Source organism: Cnephaeus nilssonii, assembly GCF_951640355.1.
Source record: "Cnephaeus nilssonii genome assembly, chromosome: 2".
NCBI classification, from domain to species: Eukaryota; Metazoa; Chordata; class Mammalia; order Chiroptera; family Vespertilionidae; genus Cnephaeus; species Cnephaeus nilssonii.
Genome location: NC_137073.1, coordinates 27,711,957 through 27,734,400, shown reverse-complemented (window position 1 = coordinate 27,734,400; position 22,444 = coordinate 27,711,957). Strand labels below are relative to the sequence as shown.

Genomic DNA, 22,444 nt, shown 5'->3' with positions numbered 1-22,444 from the left:
GCCAGGGCATCTGCATTGGGGGGAAGGGCTGTACTTTTCAAAGCTCCCAGCTGGTTCTCTTGTGCAGCCCGGGTTGGCAAGCTTTTGCCTATACTGTCCTGCCTCCACCCCACCCCGCTGTCTGCTTGGAGGCTTCTCAGGCCCCTCTGTGTGAGTGAGTTCCAAGGCACCTGGTCTGTTTTCCATAATTGCTTGGCTTTCTGCAGCTGTAGCATCAAATTGGTTAATTGAATCTGCTGGTGAGATGAGCTGGGAGGGGAGGCATGGTGGAGAATGAGATGGGAGGTCTGGGACACGTGCTGCCACCCTCTTGCCTGGGACGACCCCAGCTTGAATGGGCATCGGAGGACATGTTGAAAGTGTCAGGGTTTGAGTAGTGGGACAGTGGAGAAGCTGGGCTTTTCCAGCACAGGAAGCCAGTGTGAGAGGGGCACAGCCCCTCTCTGTGAGCCAGAAACGCCCTTGAGATCGAGAGATGCTGTGGATTTGTTCTGTGGCACAGATGTTCTCCAGTATCTGGCCTCTGGCCTCAGCCCACCCATGCCACTCCTCCTCTCTGCAACCTCCCAGCAGCCTATGGCTTCTACCCTCCCAGCCCAGCTCTGCCTCCTAGAGAGACAGTTGAACAGCCATGCAAAGCATAGATTGGAGTGAGATACAATTTGGTTCGAATGTCACACCACTTAGCAAGTGTTATGTGACCTTGGGCAAATGATATCCCTTTTCTGAACTTCCATTTCCTCTGTTATAACCTTCTGATCTTTTTTGTTGTTGTTAATCCTCACCCGAGGATATTTTTCAATTGATTTTTAGGGAGAGTGGAAGAGAGAGAGAGAAAGACAGAGACATTGATGTGAGAGAAACACATCAATTGGTTGCCTCCTGCATGAGCCCCAACCAGGGCCTGGGCCGGGGAGGAGCCTGCAACCAAGGTACATGCCCTTGACCGGAGTCCAACCCGGGACCCTTTGGTCTGCAGGCCTCTGCTCTATCTACTGAGCCAAACTGGCTAGGGCATAACCTTCCTATCTTGATACTTCATATCAAAAGCTTTAGACAGGGCCTTCCTCGTAGTTAGTGCTCAGTAAATACCAGATATGATGATGATGATGATGATGATGATATTGATGGACCCTGCCATAGAAGAGCAGACCCTAGAGTTACATGGACTTGGGTTTGCATCTTGGCCCCCCTGTTAACTAGCTGTGTGACTTCAAGCAAATGGCTCCACCTCTCTGAGTTCCCACTTTCTCTTGTGTAAAATGTAGCAGATCATTCTTATTATGGGAACTAAAGGTAAATCAGCATGTGGATCCATCCATCCCAGAAGTCACTTGGAAAATCATATCTGCCGTTTTAATAATCACAATGTGCCTGAGAGTTGAAACCCTGGCACTTTTGAGATGAATAGCTCATCCTGTGGTTATCTCCCCCTCATCTTCCTCACCTATTCACCATCACCCCAAAGCTACCAGCTGGTACAGTCTGGGAGCCAGGGGTTGACGCTAAAGCTGTGCCAACCAGCCACAGCACCAGACCAGTCTGTGCTCCCAGCAGTGCCCCGGGGTTGGCCATGTGTAGAAGGAGTTGGCAGCAGGCACTTGGCTCCAAGCCCAGCCCAGTCCTGGGAAGCGAGAGGCAGAGTGGGGACACTAAAGCCACTGCTTTCTAGCCAAAGGGGCATGAAAGTGGGCCCCTGAGAGCTAGAGCGTGGGGAAGATTGCAGAAAGGAGGCAGCTCCTCACGAAGGGGTCCCATAAACTTATATATAAACTCCTGGGCCCATTCCTGAGCTACATGTGAGTGGATATGACCCTCAGTAGTACACCAGAGACTGTGAGAACTGAACTACAGGGTAGACCACCACTTAGGTCCTGAGCTGAGTCCTGGGGACCGATACAAATAACCTGCAACGGCTTTGAAAACCAAACTGCCATTGGAATAACAGCACACAGAAGGCTGGCGAGAACTTGTGGTCTGAAACTAATCTGGTCAATTGCCAGCTACAACTAAAAAAAAAAAAAAAAAAAAATCAACATATTAAATAGGATTTAAACAAGACCTAGAGTTTTGTAACATAATATTCAAAATGTCTGGAATACAATCCAAAATTACTTGACTTATGAAGAACCAGCAAAAGCTGGCAAATTCTTAGAGGAAATATAATCAGTAGACACTAACTATAATATGACCCAGATGTTAGAATTATCAGACAAAGACTTTAAAGAAGTTATAATAACCATGCTCCAAGAAGTAAGGGTGAATCTCTAGAAAAGAATGGCAAGTTGGAGAATATCAGCAGATCAGTAGAGAAATAGAAGATGTGAAAAAGATCCAAATGAAAACCCTAGAATGGAAAAGTACAATAACTGAAACAAATTATTCACTGGATGGGCTCAAAAGCAGAATGGAGATGACAGAGGAAGGAGTTCATGAACTTGAAGACAGATCAAGAGAAAGTATGCAGTCTAAGCAACAGAGTAAAAAGACTGGGGAAAGCAGAACAGAAGGGGGGAAAAGAGAACTAGGGTATAATATGAAAAAGTTCAAATCCATATCCTGTGGATCCCAGAAGCAGAAACAGTTGGAAGCATTGGGATGGGGGTGAGTGACTCACCCCACAGAGGATCCCTGAGTTCCTTAGCAGGTTCCTGGGCCCCCAGCTCAGGAGAGCCACTGCTGTCCTTCCCTTCCCAGAAGCGTTAACCCGTCATGAGGAGGCAGTATTGCACTATGGACAAAGTCAGCCAAACCTGGCTTCAGACTCTGTGTGACTACGGGCAAATTGCTCTACCCTTCTTCACCTCAGTTTCCTCATCTGAACAACAGGGACAGTCGTGCTTACTAGTACATGTATCATGAGCCTCTTATGTGTTCATTGTCTCAATCTTTCAACAAGCTTTTAAAGTCTGATGTATTCCATGCCTACTTTTCAGTTGGGGAAACAAGTTCAGAGAAAGGAAGTACAATGAATTGAGCCAACTTCAAAGCCTGAGAGAACAATCCCCACGAGACTGGCCTCACTTCAGACATTAGCTATAGACTCAGGGCTTCCCAGAAACACCCTCACTTCAGTTCGCTACAAATTTGGGGTCCCTGTGGCCACCCTGGGGTACAACAATTTACTAGAACAAATGAGGTCAGCACTGCTTATGACGAGTTTTATGATAGCGAAAGGATACAAATTAAAATCAGCCCAGTAAAGAGACACAGGACTAGGGGTCCAGATGCGGAGGTTCCAGTCACCTCCCTGAAGAGTCATGGGCACATTACGTCCCCTGGTCACTAAGTGTGACCTTGTGCACAGAGTAAACGAACCAGGGAAGAGTACTGAGCCTTTGGTGCCCAGAGATTTTACTGGGGCTCAGTCACTGTCCAGCGGCTGACCTTCAGTCTCCAGGGCCTCATCCTTAGTCATCAGTTTCTCCAGAGGTCTGAGCTGACACTGCGTGGCCCTCACGCTGCCATCATAGATCACATGTTAGACTGTCCAGTGGCCCAAGCCCCAGGCAAACAAAGGCACTTCTGCAGGGCATTCCAGAGGCCTGGAGGTCACCTCCCAGGAGCCAGGAGCCAAGACCGGACCTCTCTTTTAGTAAAGCGAGTTCACGCAGCCAAGTCATCCGGCACGTGAGTGGCTGAGCTCAGCTTCAACGCAGGCCATTTGGTTTCAGAGCCTTCCTCCCTCTTAACCACTACACCTGGCGTGCCTATGGGTCACCTGGGGATCTTGTTAAAATGCAGATTCTGGCCTGGCCAGCGTGGCTCACTGGTTGAGAGTCATCCTATGAACCAGGAGGTCACGGTTCGATTCCCAGTCAGGGCCCATGCCCAGATTGTGGGCTCGATCCCCAGTGTGGGGTGTGCAGGAGGCAGCCAGTCAATGATTCTCTCTTATCACTGATATTTCTCTCAATCCCTCTCTCTTCCTCTCTGAAATCAACAATACACACACACACACACACACACACACACACACACACACACACATATATATATATATTTTTTTTTAATGCAGATTCTGAGTCTGTCAGTCTGGGGTGGGGCCTGAGCATCTGTATTTGTAATATCTCCAGGTGACACCGTTGCAGGTCTGAGGACCACAGAGTGAATAGGGAGCAGACCCTTCCTCTATTCTCCCACTTTACCCCAGCGTGTCCAGCCTGTGTGTGTGTTTTCTAAGTACATAGAGAGGTCTTCGGAGGGTTTTGACCAGGGAAGTGATATGTTCTGGATAGTGTTTTAAAATATTCCAGCTGTTGAGTGGAGAATGGATTGTAGAAGAGCAAGGGGGAGCAGTGCCCATCTGGGAGGCCATAATGCTGGCCCAGGACAGAGGTGATGGTGGCCTGGACCAGGGAGGTGGCAGGAGGGTTTCAGAGAAGCAACTCAGGGGGCTGTAGCCCTGGAGGCAGAGTCAACAGAACATGCTGGTGAATCAGCTGTGAAGGATCGTCCCCGTCTTGACAAGTGACTTAACTCCTCTGAGCCAGGATTCCTTGTCTGAGATGTCAGTTGCCACCTTTCAGCGCGTTGTGGGAACAAAGGAAATGATGCGTGTAACGTGCTAGCACAGTGCAGGCGTATAGGGAGGGCGCGGGGGATTGCGGCATTGAACCTGGATGTGGGCAGAGGCAGAACTCCAGGCACCTGGTCGGGGGATAGAAGCAGAGACCTGTTCCCCTGGGGTTCTCTGGCAGAGCACAGAGCCCACAGTGGCACCCCCACCCCAGCCTCTCCCCCGGAGAGCTCCCTGAGGCTGCCGAGTCCAGCCGGGCGGTAAACCTTGGCTGGATCTTAAACATTCATCGGGTTCCAGTGACAGCCTTTGAAGACCAGGCCAGCTGCCAGGACTTCTGAGGTTTTTGTCCCATTTTCATGGCTGTTTAATGATTTGGGTGCCTTTGGATGGAGCCTCGTTCCAGGCAAATCCTCATGGGGGGAAAACATTAGGGGGTTGGGCATTTATCCAACCCCACGTGTCCCTGCAGAGCCTGAGGTAGGCAGTGTGGGAACCGAGCCAGCCAAGGCCCGGTGCAGCTTTGCCTGGTGCCTCAGCTGGCTCTGCAGCCAAGGCCAGCACCCGGGTGGGTGTGAGATGAAGGCTCATGCTGGAATACCATCAGAGACCAAGGGCATCCTTTCTGTTCATCACCCCATCCTGGCCCTGCCGTCACCAGCCCAGAGCTGCCCGTGAGCGGGAGAAGGCTTAGCCTTTAAAACGCCAGGGCCTGCAGGGTAGTGTCACCAGTCTCCATGCATTTCCAGGAAACGTGTTGCTGTAGTGAAGATAGCTGTGGCTTAGGAGTCAGAAAACCGGATTCCCAGAGCTTGGTTGCTGTATCAACTTGAGCAGGACCCATTTTCCATCTTTCAAATGCGTATAATTAACGAACTACCTTAGGGTTGTTCATTCAGTTTTTAACAATAAAGTAGCAAACACCTATACAGAGCTTCCTTCGTGTCAGGCACTGCTCCAAGTATTTCACACGAGTTAGCTCATTTAATCCCCATAGCAACACTGTGGTGCAGGAATCATCATTTTATGAAAGAGGAAACTGAGGCAGCAATAGGGTAAGTAGCTTGCCTGAGATCCTGGAGCCAGGATTCAAACTCAGGTTGCCTGAACTCGGAATCTGGGCTCTCAATCTCTGGGTTACATAGCCTCAAATATTTATGAAGCCCCTACTATATTGAGATGCTGGGCTAATTGCTGGAGAAATAGCAGAAAGACAGAAATAATTCATCCATTGTTATGCTGGCATTCTAATTGGGGTGAGACAAACAAAAAAGATAAAGACTTAAATAATAATAGATTTAAGCCAGCAGAGAGGACCTGAGCATTGCTATAAACTGAGAAAGGGCCAGTTGTGCAGAGATAGGGGCTAGGAGCATTCTAGGCAGAGGAACGGCAAGTGCAAAGGCCCTGGGGCAAGAATTATTTTGTTCGAAGAAGAGAAAGAAAGCCAATGAGGTCAGAGCAGTAAGTAGGAGTCATGGTAAGGAGCTTAGATGATAAGTATTTATTGAGCCCCCACTATGAAGGCTGCTAGGTACTGGGGAAACAGAAGGGAACAAGACAGATGTGCCTCCCGCCTTCATAAAGGATGCGGACATGTGTGCAAGGACACTCAGCACTTAGCAGATGCTCAGTGGGGGTGATCTTCCGTTTTCTCCTGTTTGTAACTGGACATGAAAACTGATTCCCTGGGTCCCTTCCTAACCCCCACTCCCATGTTAAAAGAGAACAGGACGTAGCATAAAATGACAGTCATTTCTAGAGATGGCCATAGGCAAGAAGGGCATTATGTACAAGAAAAAATAAACCATTGGGTGAAGGATAAGCAGAGTGAGTGAAAGGACACGGCCTTCCCTCTGTCTTTAGAAGAAGGGGCCCCACATTGGCAGGGGAGGGAGGGTTTTGGGGGCTTAACTGCTGGTCACTCCCTTTAGGATCCTGAGTTACAGAGCAGGCCCAGGAATGGTGTCCACTGGCTTGGTGCCAACGTCCCCATTATGGGTCTGCTTTTGGATTTTATCCTGCTTGATTTTACTGGGGCCGGAGAAGCAAAGGGGAGCTGGATGGGGTCCCCGTCCATCCTTGTTGAGGGTCACCTTAGCCTCTCAGTGGCCTCTTTGGTAAGGAGGGGCCAGGACACTTAAGAGATGCTTGGCCCTGCCCGGTTTGGCTCAGTGGATAGAGCGTCGGCCTGCGGACTGAAAGGTCCCAGGTTCCGGTCAAGGGCATGTACCTTGGTTGTGGGCACATCCCCAGTAGGGGGTGTGCAAGAGGCAGCTGATCGATGTTTCTCTTTCATCGATGTTTCTAACTCTCTCTCCCTTTCCCTTCCTCTCTGTAAAAAATCAATAAAATATATTTTTAAAGAGAGAGAGAGAGAGAGAGAGAGAGAGAGAGAGAGAGAGAGATATGCTTCGACAACCATACGATAAAATGAGGTTTCTCTGCTTCAAGAAGTATTCCTAAAATCCAACATGTCCCCAAGGATTGACAATGAGGCAAGTCATTCTTTTCTAAGTTATTGCGTGTGATTTGGAAAAGAAGTCAAAAGGGATATTGAGGAGAGCAGGAATTCTGTGGTAGCTCTTCTCCCCACAAGTAATAAGAACCAACCTTTGTTCCAGTCAATGTGCCAAGCATATCGCTATTGGTCCTCATGAGGGAGGTACTGGCATTCTCCCCACTTTACAGAGGAATTAACTGAAGCTCGGAGAGCACAAGTGACTTGCTAAAAGTCACTGTACTAGTTAAGAAGAGGCTAGCTGCTGTAACAGGTCAGCCCCCAAGGTTTTGTGGTTTAACACAACAGAAGCTTTGTCCCTTTTACGAGTGACCCAGACCCCTTCCATCTTGTGGCTCTGCCACCTTCCCAGGCCTTGGAGCGTTTCCCCTCCAGCTGGTGAATGGGTGAGAGAGAGAGTTGAGGATTGAATGGGAAATGTTAAAGGGCCGAGCCTGGAAGTTATTCACATCACTTCTACTTCCCTCAGGCTCTACTGGGTACAGCTCCCTGCAAGGAAGGCTGGACAATGTAGTCTAGCTGCTTGCCCAAGAAGAGAAGGCTTTGGTGACAACACAGCCACGGATGCCACAGGTATCCAGGCGGGCAAATAGAAGAGCCAGCCTGGACCCTGAACTAATTCGCTCCGCTGCCACCCTGAGTGCCTGTTGCCTATAAGTTCATGATAGGTATCCACATGGGTGTCCCACCCCATCTAGTTCCAGGTTTGTGGAATTCAGCCCAACTAGAGCTGTCCCTACAACAAATTCACCAAATACCTTTTGTCTGGCAAGCCTCAGGTCCCTGCCAACATAGAAAAGTAGTTACACCAGGGGTTGTCAGCCAGGATGATTATTTCCCCCAGCAGACTCTTGGCAATGTCTGGAGGCAGTTTGGGTTGTCACAACTCAGGGATGCCATTGCCATCAGGTGAGTGTAGGCCAGGGCTGCTGCCCAACTTCCTGCCATGCACAGGACGGCCCCACAACAGAGAATGTCCGCGGTGCTGAGGTGGACACCCCTGAGCGAGAGCCTCCTGGAGTTTGCAGGGATGGGGCGGTGACCTCGGCAGCTCTGAAAGGCAGGTTGGCTTGGCTGGGAGCCAGTGGCTTTTGTTATGTTCCTGTTTGAGGCTTGTTTATTCTCTTTGTGGCGTTTTAACCGCTCATCATCCCCAGGGGTTCCTCTTCAGCTGCCTGAATGGGCAGAACTTGGAGGCAGAACCAGTGGTGAATTCCTGCTCGTCTGGGTAAATTTTTCAGAAGACTTCCCTGTTTCTGCCCATAAGAATTTGGGCAGACAGAAACATCTGGCTCTGCAAACAGGCCCCGTCTCCCAGGTGGTGGGGCCTGGGCGGGGAGACTAGCCAGCTCAGTGGAAGGTGGGCTGGGAGCCCTCTTGGGAAGAGGGGTGCAGTATTTTTAAGTCAGATCTCTGCTTCTTGCCAACCTTGTGGCTTATGGGTGCATGTGGTGATATGAAGGGGATACATGGGGAAAAGGGGGCTGATGGCCTTTAGTATTGTTATTATATGTATATATGTTTGTGTGCTGTATATAGGTATATAAATTGTGTGTGTGCATCTGTGTATATGTATGTATATATCTGTATCCTCTGTTGCTAGCATCCAAAATATTTTTTTTCCTGCAAGTTGTTCTTTTCACTTAATATATCTTGCCCATTTTTCCATATCAGCATATATATATTTGTTCTCCAATATTCGTTGAGTGAACAGATTAGACGGAGTCCTGGTTTCATCAGGATCATACTTGAATGTAGGAGGATAGACAACAGTAAACAAAGCAAATAACTGAATGATGTTAAATGCTAAGGAGAAACAGCAGCAGGGGGAGGGGAGTGTGAATGGTAGGTAAGGGTTGCCATTTTTTAAAAGGTGGCCGGGGAAGGCCTCACAGAGAATGTGACATTTGAACCAACACGTGAGAGAGGTCAGGAATGTGCTCTGGGTTTTTGTGGGAAGTGTGTTGTAGCCACAGGGAATGGCAAGTGCAAAGGCCCCTCCATGGGGGAGGCAGTAAGGAGGTCAGTGTGGCTGATGTGGAGTGCAGATCCCCCTAAGTAATTTTTTAAATATGTTTTTATTGATTTCAGAGAGAGGAAAGGAGAGAGAGAGAGAGATAGAAACATCAGTGATGAGAGAGAATCATTGATTGGCTGCCTCCTGCACGCCCCTCACTGGGGATCTGAGCCTGAAACCTGGGCATGTGCCCTGACCAGGAATCCAACAATGACCTCCAGATTCATGGGTCAGTGCTCAACCACTGAGCCACGCCAGCCGGGCCCTGTAAGTATTTTTAATGGTGCATGATATTCCATTAAGCCCATGAGTTGAAGAACAATTTATCTAGTCAGTCCCCTGTTGGTAACATTGGGGTTAATCCCCGTTATTTGCAGTTACAGACACTATTGGACTGAGCATCCACGCTCATGTCTCTGCTTATGTGCCCAAGTGCACCGTGGGCTAAAATCCTAGCAGTGGAACTGTTTGTTTAAAGCATCTATGTTTGTCGATTTTGATAGCTATTTCAAAATTTGCAATTCCAAAAAGTGACACAGTTGTTTACTATTTTGTGTCTTCTTGAAGCATGCAATTGAAACAAATGACTTGGGCAAATGTTTTGGCCCTCCTGTGGCCCAGAGAGGCCCCAACTCCTGTCCCCTTCAAAGGATTCTTGTAAGGGTGAATTAAGCAAGCTTTGAAAATTAAGTGCTCAACAACTACGAGGCGATTTTTTTAATCATTCTTTTTACCTTGAAATTTTTTTGAGTTTTAATTATGCATTATGTAATCATTCAAACATAAGGAAATGTACAGAAAAACAATCACAGGCAGCCATGGACCCTCCTGACAACCCCCCCCCCCTCAGATCTACTTCAGATTTTATTACAGTTTGTATTTCTTAGTTGGCATAGGCAAAGGAGCTCCACATTGGTTGCTGGCTTCCAAAACCTGGGTGTGAAACTTTTTTTAACTAAAATGAGTGAAAAAGTAATAAAATGAGTGGGAACGCAAGATGCTGTAACCATTTTGGAAAATAATATGCCATTGTCTTATGAAGTTAAATACACATTTACCTTACAAACCAGCAACTCCAATCCAAGGTAAATACTCAAGAGGAATGAAAACATGTTTACAAAAAATTATGTACACATATGTTTCTAGAAGCGTCATTTGTAATAGCCAAAAATGGAAACAATACAAATGTTCATCAACTTGCAAATGGATGAACAAATTGTGATAGAGCCATACCTTCGAGTACTACCCAGCAGTAAAAAAGAAGAAAATATTAATACACATACACATAGATAACCCAAAAAAAACATTGTGGAATTGACTATATTCTGTATGATTCTATTTTTATGGAATTCTAGAAAAGGCAAAAAAGTATAGGACAGAAAGCAGCCGATCTGTGACTGCCTGGGGGAGGGCCTGCTTGGATGGGAGGGATGGAGGAGTAAGGGGCAGGAGGGAATTGTTTTAGGGGGAGAACTATATCTTGAGTGTGGTGGTGGTTACACATGTGTATAAAATGATTATAACTCATCCAGTTGTATACTTAGAGTGGATCGATTTTATTCTGTGTAAATAATACTTTAGAAAACAAAATCGAGGGGAAATGTTACAAAAATGCAACGCGTGGTTGTGATTTTCATCGGCAGTTCTCTGATGGCTCGTGGTGTGAGGCATCTTTTATGGGGAAGGAGCAGGGGCATGTGTGCCCATTGGTCCAAAGGAGACCCTTTGTTTCGTGTTGTGACAGACCAAACATCAGGGTGCTGGACCCTTCTGTTCGGGCCAGGACAGCGGCTCTGGCCACGTGTGGTTTGGTTGTCGTGGGATAAACCCACTGGGAGCTCCTTGCCATCTCTCCAGATAGCTGGCGTGTTCACTCCCCGTGTTCAGTGGTTCACCAAGTGCCCTTCCTGCTCTAGGATCCAGCAGCCTGGGGCCAGCCTGTGAACTGCGTAGCCACACAGACCTGGACATTTATGTTTCTGTGGCATAAAGAAGCAAGTGAAGGCTATAGAAGTAGGAAATTGAGCCTATTGTGTGCTTGGGTTTTAAAATCCCAACATTTTAAAAAGAAACTTTAAAAAAAAACCTGAAAGAATTGTTCAGTCGACACCTATGTTCCTACCACCTAGATTTTGCAATAAAATGTTGCCGTTTTCTTATCACACATCTATCCATCCCTCTATTTACCTCTCAATTCATTTTTTTCATGCATTTCAAGGTCAGTTGCAGATATAAGTCCCATTTGTTTGTTTTTTAAAGTTGACTTTTTTGTTGAAGTGTAACATACATATGTACAGAAAATCATTACACAGGCATGATTGATGAAGGCATTGACCACTAGTGATTAAGTCGATCTCCTGCCCTCTCCTTTCTCCAGAGATTGGGGGTTGGAGCTGAAAGTGCCAACCCTCTCATCACGCCTTGGTCTTTCTGGCAACCAGTCTCCATCCTGAAACTATCTGGAGACCACAGCCACCAGCATCTTACTAGCATACAGAAGATAATCGTATCCCTCCTAAGATTCCAAGGGTCCTAGAAGCTCTCGTGTCATGAAAAGGGACTAAGACCAAATATAACAGAAGATGCTCCTCTCACCCCTGTCACTCAGGAAATTACAAGGCTTTTAGGAGCTCTGTTGTCAGGAAGTGGGGGTAAATACCAGATATTTATATTTTTACCAGAGGCCTGGTGCATGAATTCATGCACAGGTGGGGGTCCCTCCGCCTGGCCGATGATCGAGGCCTATTGGGGGGCCGGCTGGCCAGGGGGAGGGACTATGGGAGGTTGGCCAAGGGGCGGGGGAGGGGCCACGGGAGGTTGGCTGGCCGGCCGCGGGAGGTTGGCTATGGGAGCACACTGACCACCAGGGGGCAGCCCCTGCATTGAGCGTCTGCCCCCTAGTGGTCAGTGCACATCATAGCAACTGGTCAACCAGTTGTTCCAGTCATTCAAGTCATACCGGTTGCTTAGGCTTTTATGTATATAGATTATGTCACATAGCCTTGCCCACTCATTTACATATTATCTGTGGCTGTTTTCTGTTACTCTGGCAGAGTAGTTGTGACTGAGACATTTGAAAAACATCCAGTCCCTCACCCCTAAACCAATCAACAGAATCTCCTGGGGTAAGATCCCAGCACTGGTATTTTTAAAAAGTCTTCTAAGTCTCAACCAAAAAAAAATCTAGGAGGTAATAATCGAACAAAAAGCATTTGTTTGGGATCAAAGGAATTGCAATTCTTGGGACACCAATTCAGACAGAAGCCCAAATAGTGTTCCCTCCTGCAGGAGAGGGGCCCAGGGATTTTATGAGAAAAAAAGGGAAGAAAATGAGGCAAGTTGTTTTAAAGAAGAGTTCATTGGTGCAAGATAAGGTAAAGTTAGATTCCTTCTTCACAGGTTGGCTTGAGATTCAGTCATTAGGAAAAGGGCTAGATTTAAACTTCATTGATTGGTCGGCGATTTGGTCATCACAAGGTCTAATTTCATCAGTCCTTAAAAACAGGGTATTTTCTCCCTAGCTGGTCTGGCTCAGTGGACAGAGCGTTGGCCTGTGGACTGAAGGGTTGTGCGTTTGATTCCAGCCAAGGGCACCTGCCTTGGTTGCAGGCTCTATCCCTGACCCAGGTCAGGGTGCATGCTGGAGGCATCCAGTCGATGTGACTCTCTTGAATTGATGTTTCTCTCTATCTTCCTCCCTTCCACTCTCCCTAAAAATCAGTGGGAAAATATCGTTGGGTGAGGATTAACAAACAAAACAAAAAAAAACCCAGGATATTTTCATTCTTACTGACTTTTTGGAATGAGCAGTTTAGTCAAGTTCAGAAGATCCTACCTAATAAAATAGCAATATGCAAATTGACCACACCTTCGCTATGCCAAGCCACGCCCACCAGCCAAAGCCACGCCCATCAGCCAATCAGGGCAAGTATGCAAATTACCCACCCAAGATGGCGGTTAATTTGCATACATGGAGGGAGGGAGGAGTGAAGACTGAAGACAACTTAGAAGGAAGAGGAAGGAAAAGCGGAAAGCAAGGTGGCTGCCAGAGGGAAAGCCCGGGCGGGGTGGAGCGGGGCGGGCGGCAGCGGCCCGGGGGTGCAGGCTCGGCAGCCGCAACGCAATGCAACGGCAGCGGCAGCGGCTTGCAGGATTCTTCCTGCAAATGGGCTACTAGTAAAGAAAATAAGATGTGAAGGGCAGTTTCTCTGAACTGGCTGCTCTGGCTCTATTTTAATATGACTCCACTCACGTCACCTTTCACACAGTGATTTTCACGTTCATGGTATTTTTACTTTATATTCTCAGTTATTTCTCAATTATTTTAGAAGATGAAAGGGGAAGATTTGACTGATTATCCCCGTAAAGCTTCAATAGGTATCTTGTAACTATTTCTGGAGAGAACATTTCCCCCAAGCAGCACCAGCATCTCTAAAACAAATGTACAAAGACGATCCTCACTCAGATGTATCAATTTTGGCTGTTCTTGTAAAAACAAGCACATTACTTTATAGCCACACGTTAAATGCATCCTCCAAGACGGCGTGATTCACACACAGATCTGCAAGTGATTCTTCAAACCATATGTCAGCTGCCTCCACGCAGGTTCCACGTGGCTCAGTTCCCACACACGGGCGTACAGCAGTGGTCCAGCTGTGTCCAAAGGAGCCTGAAAAGAATTTTCAACCTTGACTTCTGTGTCTTGAGGAAGGAGAGACAGATTTCATTCCTAAGCCACGGCTCCCTTTCTCAGGGGCTCCTTCCCTCCACTTCCCAATTTTCTCTTACCCTGAATTTGTTTTGGAATTTCATCTCCTTGTTTTGGCCCAAGGAGATAATGGCACTTTTCTTATAAATACTGTCACTGTGTAGGTTAAACACATAAGTGCTATCGAAGTGTTAGGTGCTATTATTATTTTGTTCATATTGATAGTCCCTAAACATAAGACAGCTTCCTTGTCTGCTGCTTGCTTGAAAAAAGCAGCCATCCGTTCAAACACTGGAGGCAAACCTGACCATACCCGGCCCTAGAGAGACGGTGTGAGGGTCTCCATGGCACCTGCGTGAGGGATTCTTGAGGGCCATTGACTGTTGGCACCTCTTGTCTTACATGCTGGCTTGAGGATCGAACTCCCTTTCAGTGCACATGGCACAATACCTATCTCCTCCTAACCTTGTCCTGATCACATGGCAGGGTCAAGGGAAGAGGGGGATGGGTAAGACTTCTTTCCGAGGTGGGAGAAGGAAAAATGATACTGACCTTTGAGTTTCTTTCCTGCGGTGCCACACGTTGACCTGGAGCCCTTAACATCTTAACCCTCGAAGCCTCTAAAATTGGGATGTAAACAGTACCTCCCCTAGCAGGATTGTGGTTTGGATTAAGTAAAAAAATATATCTAAAGTACTTTGCTCAGTGCCTCGTTTACAGAACTCAGGATTCACTATGGCTGCTCTTTAATTATTATAATACTGTTATCTAAATTGTCATTTTGACTCTTGGAAGGAAAAACATGGAGAAAAAAGTTCTGTCCGAGCAGCTGCTATGAATCACACAATGAGCCAAAAGAGCTTAAAAAACATCACCCTTAAGTCACGGATGAAATTTCTTAGAGCCAAAGAAATGTCATAGCTAAAAGGGGCCTTCAAACCTACCGGCACTCACCCGTGGTATAAATGGGGACCCGGAGGCTCTGGAGAGGGATCTGATCTACCTTGTTTTGAAGAAAAACCTGAAACAGCTTCTAGGTTTCAGAGAAGAAGGAAAAAGAGGGAGTGTTGTCGTTAGGGGAAGTTTTGTAGAAGTTGAAGAAGAATGGGTACCACCTTTGTTGGGGTGAGTCAGAGGCGGCCTGTGGGGAGGGGAGGGGCGGGCAGGAAACGGATGTGTAGACTGCTTGGGGCTCCTCCAGGGGTTGAGATAACCAATGAACATCCAGATGAGTGTGGGGTCCCTCCGTGGTGAGGAACTAGGGAGACTGTGAGTCAGCCCAGGGTGGGCTTTGCTGGCTTAGTGCATCCAGCACCCAAGAGGTGGATTACGGGGGACAGCCATGATCTGGGGGCACCCTGCACTCGGCTGTCAGGCTCAGAGCCGCAGATGGGACATCACCTTGTGAACCAAACATGCAAAATGGGGAGCTGTCACATGGGCTCCCATTGGTAAAGTTTTTTTTTCCCCCTTTTAATTTGCAGTGTTTATCACACCCACACGCTAAGTCATCCAGCTTCCCTTCCAGAATCATCTTGGCAAACTAAATTAGCAAGCCAGAGTTTAGCTCTGAGAGGGAAGAACAAATTCATTTTTGCGGCAAATATCAACATGTGAAAGACTCAACTTGCCTCTGACTCACTGGGGCAACTGGATCTTGCCTGGAGCGGTGAATGCTCTCCCTGCACCCCGCAGGCCCTGTTCTCCCGCCTGATAGCAGCCCCTTAGAGCAGTGTCTCTTACTGGAGTGGGGGGGGGGGGGGGCGGTTATGCTCCCCAGGGACACTGGGCAAAGTCTGGAGATACATTTGGTTGTTGCAACAGGGGAGGGCTGTTAATGGTATCTGGTCGGCAGAGGCCAGATGTGCCGCTAAACTTCCTGCGATGCTCAGAACAGCCCCTCACAGCCCAGGACGGTCTGGCCTAGAATGTCAGTAGTGCTGAGGATGGGAAACCCCATGCTAGAGGGTGGACATGAAGATTAAGTTAATCCACGTGGCCTGCTTAGCCCTGGGCCGTGCACATAGTAGGGCTTAACAAAGCAGTGTCACTCTCCGTGCTTCCTCAAAGCCCGGTCACACAGTGATATCCCTGGGCTCTGCGAAGGAGTAAAGGGTGTTTGCCCTTCACCAAATGGCTCAGTTCTACCGTACTTTCTGAAGTTCTTGTATCTGTCAGGTACTCACAGTCCACTGAGTTAATTTAAATGACCGCAGGTGGGGAAACCAGATGACCACGTTCAGTCGAAGAATGTCTAAATCCATGAATAGGATGTAGGTTCTTAGAGAACGTGTGAGGAGCCCTCTTCCTGGGATTTGTGCATGACTTTGTGACATCTGTTCTGACTGTTTAGACGCCTGTTGCCACTCTCTGATTGTACACACTGCTGGGAAGGGGCTTCCAGATGACTAAGGTACATTGGAGCATGTACATTGTCATACATATAGTGACTATAGTAAGAGGAATCAGTCCCCTGTCGCAGCCAGTGGGAACATTTGGGGGGCCTTACAACAAAATGTCTGGCTGTGATTGTTTCTGAAGAGGATTGTAGGGACCTAGTTGTGAGGAACGTGCTTCCTTTGCAGGTTATTTGCTGCAAATACTGCGAGTTTTAGTACCAGCTAGCTCGGTGACTTGGTTTCCTTACGGATAAAGTGGAGGGGGCAGGGTGTCTGGCCCACTGTTGCTGAGCCCCTGTCTGTCTTCTATAAGTAGCCAGTCCCCAGAATGTTCAGTGATGGCAAACCTTGATATTCTCCCAGTTAGCTTTTATCATAGACGTCATTGGTTTTTTTCAGCTTCAGCGTATTATAATTTGCATTTTGAATGTTTGCTTTCTCAAAGACTTTCAAAGTTGCCAACTGATTTGCCGTAACTTGACCGAGGGACTCGCGAGCGCGGAGCCCGCCAGTTACCTCGGACTGGGACGGCCACAGCTGCTTCCCGGCAGAAAGGCGGACTCAGAAGCTCCCCGCTTTTCCCGGCCAAGTGACTCGCCACGCACTTTGCAAATGGGGATACGGAGCGTAGGATATGACTTCCTGTTAGTCTTCTTCCCCTTCTGGCGACTTAGATGTGGATTCTCTAACAGAAATAAGTGTATTTTTTTCCTGTTTCCTTTCCATCACAACATGCACTTGTGAGAAGCTTAAACTGTACATACTAACCTAACAAAAGCGAAAGTTCCCTCTGTTTTCCTCCCTAGAGAGAGCCACTCTTAGGAGTTTGGTGAACATTCCTCCAGATACTGCTTTCTATATATTAGTATGTTTTTAGCAAAACGAGATTGTGTTGACATACATTGCTTTGCAACTTGCTTTTGTCTCCTAGCAATAGGTCTTGGAAGATTTTTCCATTTGTATATATAGGTCTGTGTCATTTTTAACTGTGACATTGGTTTCCATGGTATTGTTACATCAGAAATTACCTAATTAGTCCCCGCCAGGCCTAGTCTGGGTGCCTCCCAAATCTAATCCTAAAACAATGACTCGTGCAGGCAAGCTACTAGAAGGGGATCCCAGGAAGCACTGGCAAGCGAGTGGGGAAGGGAGGCCGGAAACCGAGGCAGTTCTTCTGAGTGTGTAACTGCGGCTCAGGGGCCCCAAGACCAGCCTCAGGTTCAGTGCTGTGATAGACGGTGGAAGGACTCACGAAACTCTGAAGAGTTGTTATACTCGTGGTTACCATTTATTACAGCAAAGGGGTCCAGACTAATATCAGCAAAGGGAAAGGCGTGAGGGCAGAGTCCCGGAGGGCCCAGTCGTCCTCTCCAGTGGAGTCCTGTGGACAGCAGTTCATTCTCCCTGTAACAGTGTTGGCAACACACTCAGGCCCGCCCACGGGGGAAGCTCACTCAGGCCCTGGTGTCCACATAGGCATGGCTGCCCGTCCAAGCGGCTTCATCTAGTCTCCCGCCCCTTCCAAGGTCAAGTTGATATCGAGTGGCCCAAGCCCCCCGCCTCCCCATAAATCACCTGTTAGCACAGACTGGGGGCCCAGGCAGAGCGCCATGGGGGCTTGTGGTAGGGCACCGTCCACAGAAGCTGCAGGTGGCCTGCAGGGCGGGCTGAGCGGGTGGGTTAGGGCATCAACAGCCTGGGCCACACTTCCTCATGGACATTTTTGTTATTTCCGTTTTTCATTCTTCTAAACAATATTCTGGAGCGGGGATCAGCAAAGGTTTCATAAAAGGCCAGGCAGTAACTGTTTTCAACTTTGGGCCACGTGGTCTCTGTTGAAACTACTCAGCTGTGGGGCTGCTGTGCGAAGGCAGCCGGCGGACAGATGTGAACAAGCGGGCTTGACGGGGTCCCAACAAAACTCACAAAAATCAGGTGGCAGCCAGGTTTGCCGTGGGGGCTCTGGTTCGCCAGCCCCGGCTGCAGAAACGTGGTTGTGTATCTTCGTCCATTTGGGCAGATCGTTCTGTGGGGTGAATCCCTAGACGTAGAATCGCTGGGTCACGGGTTAGGACATTTTTATTTTGCGCAGACACTGTGAACTTCCCTCCAAAGCTGAACCAACCTCCTCTTTCACCAACAATGCATGATTAGTGTTAGAGATTTCCTTTCTTAAAACCTTTACCCCAGGGAAGCAAAACCCGTACTGATTTACTAAGATGCTTCTGCATTTTCATTTGAACGTTGGGGAGGCAGAGGAAGAGGGAATAGTTTGCCCCAGTGGGAGAAAACCAGATGGAGCCTGAAATGGTCTCATATATCTTGCTAAAATGATAATAATATCTTGCTTTAGATTTGAGGTCCAAGAGAAGGGGACTCTGATAACTTCTTATTTGGTGAAATCAAACCTTGCACTGCCCACCAGGTGTGGTTCAAAACAGTCCTGAGTGTTACCTATTCAAAAACAATTTTTTTTCAAATGCATCAGAAAGCTCCTTAGCAAAAGATTCCATTCCTAACTTTCATGAAAATGAAGTCCACCTATGCATACTGAGCATTTTACCAAATGTACAAAAAGTATACATGGTCCAATTTTTGTCCATGGAGCGGACAGGTACGGGAGGGACACTCTTGACCGAGGTGTGTAGCGTTTCACTTAGCCTCGTCCACTCAGCGTAGTTCACTCTAGGTCTTTCGGTTTTTAGACAATGGATGAGGTTTTTGTTTTTGTTCTTCCCCCCCCCCCCCCCATTTTTATCATTTGGAATTTCTGATGTGAACCCCACAGGGGAGAACAGAGGCTCGTTAGCATTCAAGCTCTGTTTGGGGCTGCATATTTTAGCCGGTTTATTTGATAATGGCTTCCCTCCTGGGATGCAGCCTGCCTTTGCTGGGCTCACGCTGGGTGAAGCTGTGATATTTCCCGTTCTGGAGTCCTTCATTTATAACAGCCGCGGCCTGCTTTCCCAGTAGCGAGATGGCACGCCTGGACTACCCACATGCAGATGAAGAATTAGGCGGAACTTGGCTGGGAAGATAAATCAAGCTAACTATCTCATTAGGCTTGAAAGACACAAATTAAGCTTGCATTGGAATTAACAGGAAAGCTTTCCAAAGAGACATCCAGTACAGCCAGGGATGAAGGAACTGCCGCAGCCGTTTCTCTCAGGAAACTTGCCTCTGTTGCCTGGAACAGAGCGAACGCGAAGTCTCTTTTCACAAAGGTCCAGAGACGGAGACAGATGCAGAATTGTGCACGGAAACCTGTGTAATTTCTGTTAACCAGTGTCACCCCAATAAACTCAATAAAAAGGGGGGAAATAAATAATAAACATTAAAAAGGATCAACAGAAAATGTGGACGTGAAATAGCAGTGCATTAAATGAGTGCTTACTGTGTGCTAGGTAGGCACTGAGTGCTGAGAGTTTTACATGCATTATCTCATCGAAACCTCGAAAGGTAAGGTACTATTAAGATTGCGATTGAACCAACAGGAAACTGAGTTTAGGAGCGGTTCCCTCAGTTGCCTTGGGGTCCCAGAGCTGGTCACCTCGCTTGCCTCGGGGTCCCAGAGCTGGTCACCTCGCTTGCCTCGGGGTCCCAGAGCTGGTCACCTCGCTTGCCTCGGGGTCCCAGAGCTGGTCACCTCGCTTGCCTCGGGGTCCCAGAGCTGGTCATCTCGCTTGCCTCGGGGCCCCAGAGCTGGTCAAATGATGGCCAGGATTCCCGTGGGATGCCTGGCCCCTTGGCCCACAGCTAAGCCTAGTGGTTCTCATCTGGAATGGCCTGACCCCCGGCCCCCAGGGGATATTTGGCCACGTCTGGAGTCATTTTGGGTTGTGGGAGGGGTGCTGTTGGCATCTAGCAGGTAGAGGCCTGAGGTGCCGCTACACCTCCCCGTGTACAGGTCAGGCCCCACAACCAAGAATTATCCAGCCCCCAGTGCCATCAGTGTTGTGGCTGAGAAACTCTGGTGTCACTGCTCAGCTGGACTCGGTGACGGTGACCGTCCCACCAGGACTGTCCGGTACTCGAGCTCTGCAGGCAGCATGGCAGCCGGACAGAGTTCCAAGCTGCAGAACGCAGGGGCAGCTGTCCAGCAGCCAGTGCGAGGCGGGGCGCGGGGGGTGGGGGTGGGGGAGCAGGACATGCCTGGCCCGGGGAGAAGCAGGAAGCCCTTGCCAAGCCCAGTGCCCCTGCAGCAGAGCCTGTGGGAGAAGAGCTGAGGGAATCGGGAGTTCTCACCGTTCAGACACAGTGTCCTGAAGGCCAGGACCCCGTGTCTGCCGTTGAGGAATGTGTAGACTAATGGCCTGTCTTGTTCCTGCCTCCTGTTCTGTCCCCCTCCTCCTCTTGCCTCGTCCCCCACCCCCCACCCTCATCCCTGTGGCTCTCTAGTGTTCGGGCACAACATGAAGAGCAGCAACGACTTCATCGGGAGGATTGTCATCGGCCAGTACTCTTCGGGCCCCTCGGAGTCCAACCACTGGCGGCGGATGCTCAACACCCACCGCACGGCCGTGGAGCAGTGGCACAGCCTGCGGTCCCGGGCCGAGTGTGACCGCGTGTCTCCCGCCTCGCTGGAGGTGACCTGAGGCTGCAGGGAAGGCACCGGTCAGATGTAAAAAGAAAAAAAAAAAAAAAGAAAAAGAAAATTTAAGACAAAAAAAAGTGTCATCGTGTCATCTACCTATTACATCCACACACACACACTCACATACCACACACACACACACACACACACACCCCGAATCCTCTCAGACCTGAGAGGAAGCTGACTATTGATCACGAAATGGCCATCCTCGGTGAGCGAGGCCCGAGAACTTTCCGGAAGCCCCATCCGTGTGCCGTGAGTGAGTGCGCGCTGCTGTGAGGCGCACTGGCAGTGCTTGCTCTTGTTGACACCCCTCTCCCCCGAAAAATGCACTTTCAACCTTCAAGCCAGAGCCAGGGGCTCCCAAAGGGAGCCAGCTCCAAGCGGAACTCGAACGCGCGTTGGCCAGAGTGGGCGAGGCCCGACCCCCAAGCCCAAAGCGCACACCCACCGCTGACGGGAGCAGGCTGCTGTGCCCCGGGGTGCTTCGAACCTGATACCTTTTCCCCAGAGTAAGCCCTTTGTCTTCTATCTCGGGGGCGGGATGGATAGAGCAGACCATTTGGAGACCCAGTCGGTAACAAACAGATTGCAGCGTGCGGAGCCTCTGCTGGCTTCCCTGAACGGCTCCTGTGTCAGCTGATCCCCGGCACTCCCTGGGGGCGTGCGTGGATGTTCCCGTGCGTGTGCCCTCACCAGTGAATGTGTGTGCCCGTGTGTCCTCTTGGTGAGCAAGGTAGTGGCCAGGACCTCCGTCCCACTCTGCCTCTCCCATCAGTGAAATTTCACCCCGTGTCCTGTCGGTCAAGACCCCGCCTTCACTAATAGTAGTGTGTATATGTATGTCAAGAAAATAGAACATGGTAGAGCAAAAGCAGCATTTTTTCCGACCAAATCCTGGTGGCTTTGACCTGCAGAGGACAGTGACATGGGTTAGAACGGCCACCGCGCCCGCACCCTCATGCAGGACGCGCTCCTTCCTGTCATATCTGAGGATCTTCCCGTATGTGTGTGAACCAAAGTTCTTTCTCTTGTGCTAAGGAGTTAGCGTAGTTAGAATAGGTATCTCTGTTGGATGCTTCTGTATCTTTTCCCACAGCATATCGTCTGGTATGCTGGGGAGCTGTTTGTTGAAATTAAAGATTATTTATTTGTGCCATGCATTCGCGTTATCTTTTTCTTCAGGGACACGGCGCATAGAGGGTGGGAGGGTGGTTTGGTTACCATCCTGATGCCTCAGAGCACCTGTATTTGTTATGTTCATGGATTCTGTGGGTCAAGAATTGAGACCAGACACATCAGGGTTGGCTCATCTCTGCTCCATGGTACCTAGGCCCCCAGCTGGGAGACTTAAGGGGTAGAACTAGACAGCCAGCTGTGCGAGGCATTGTTGGTAATATTAGTGTGGTCTTAGAAGGAAGAACAGTTGAAACATTAAAGTATATTAATCTGATGACTGATAAGAGAAACCTTACACAGAGAAGACAAGGATTTAACACCAACTAGTTTGTGACAAAAGAAGTCCCACCTTCAGGCAGAGCTGGATCCAGGTGCTCAAATGAAGTAATCAGGCTTTGTTTATCCCTCTGTCTCCTGGACAGCAGGTGAGGGCTGCATCAACTACCAGTGTGGGCAGCTGGGCTCAGGCACGCTGGGACCCATGTAGCACACACTAAGGAATGATCA

The 22,444-nt window shown here is 48.7% G+C and overlaps 1 protein-coding gene across 1 annotated transcript in view; it reads left to right on the top strand.

Moving 5' to 3' along the window:
* Positions 1-21,901, top strand: part of SYT17 (synaptotagmin 17) — a 64,806-nt gene extending 42,905 nt beyond the window's left edge. The window contains exon 6 of the mRNA XM_079780563.1: positions 20,563-21,901. Coding sequence (XP_079636689.1) covers positions 20,563-20,759 — 197 coding nt within the window. The 3' untranslated portion in view covers positions 20,760-21,901. The remainder of the gene's footprint in view (positions 1-20,562) is intronic.
* Positions 21,902-22,444: the final 543 nt, after the last annotated feature.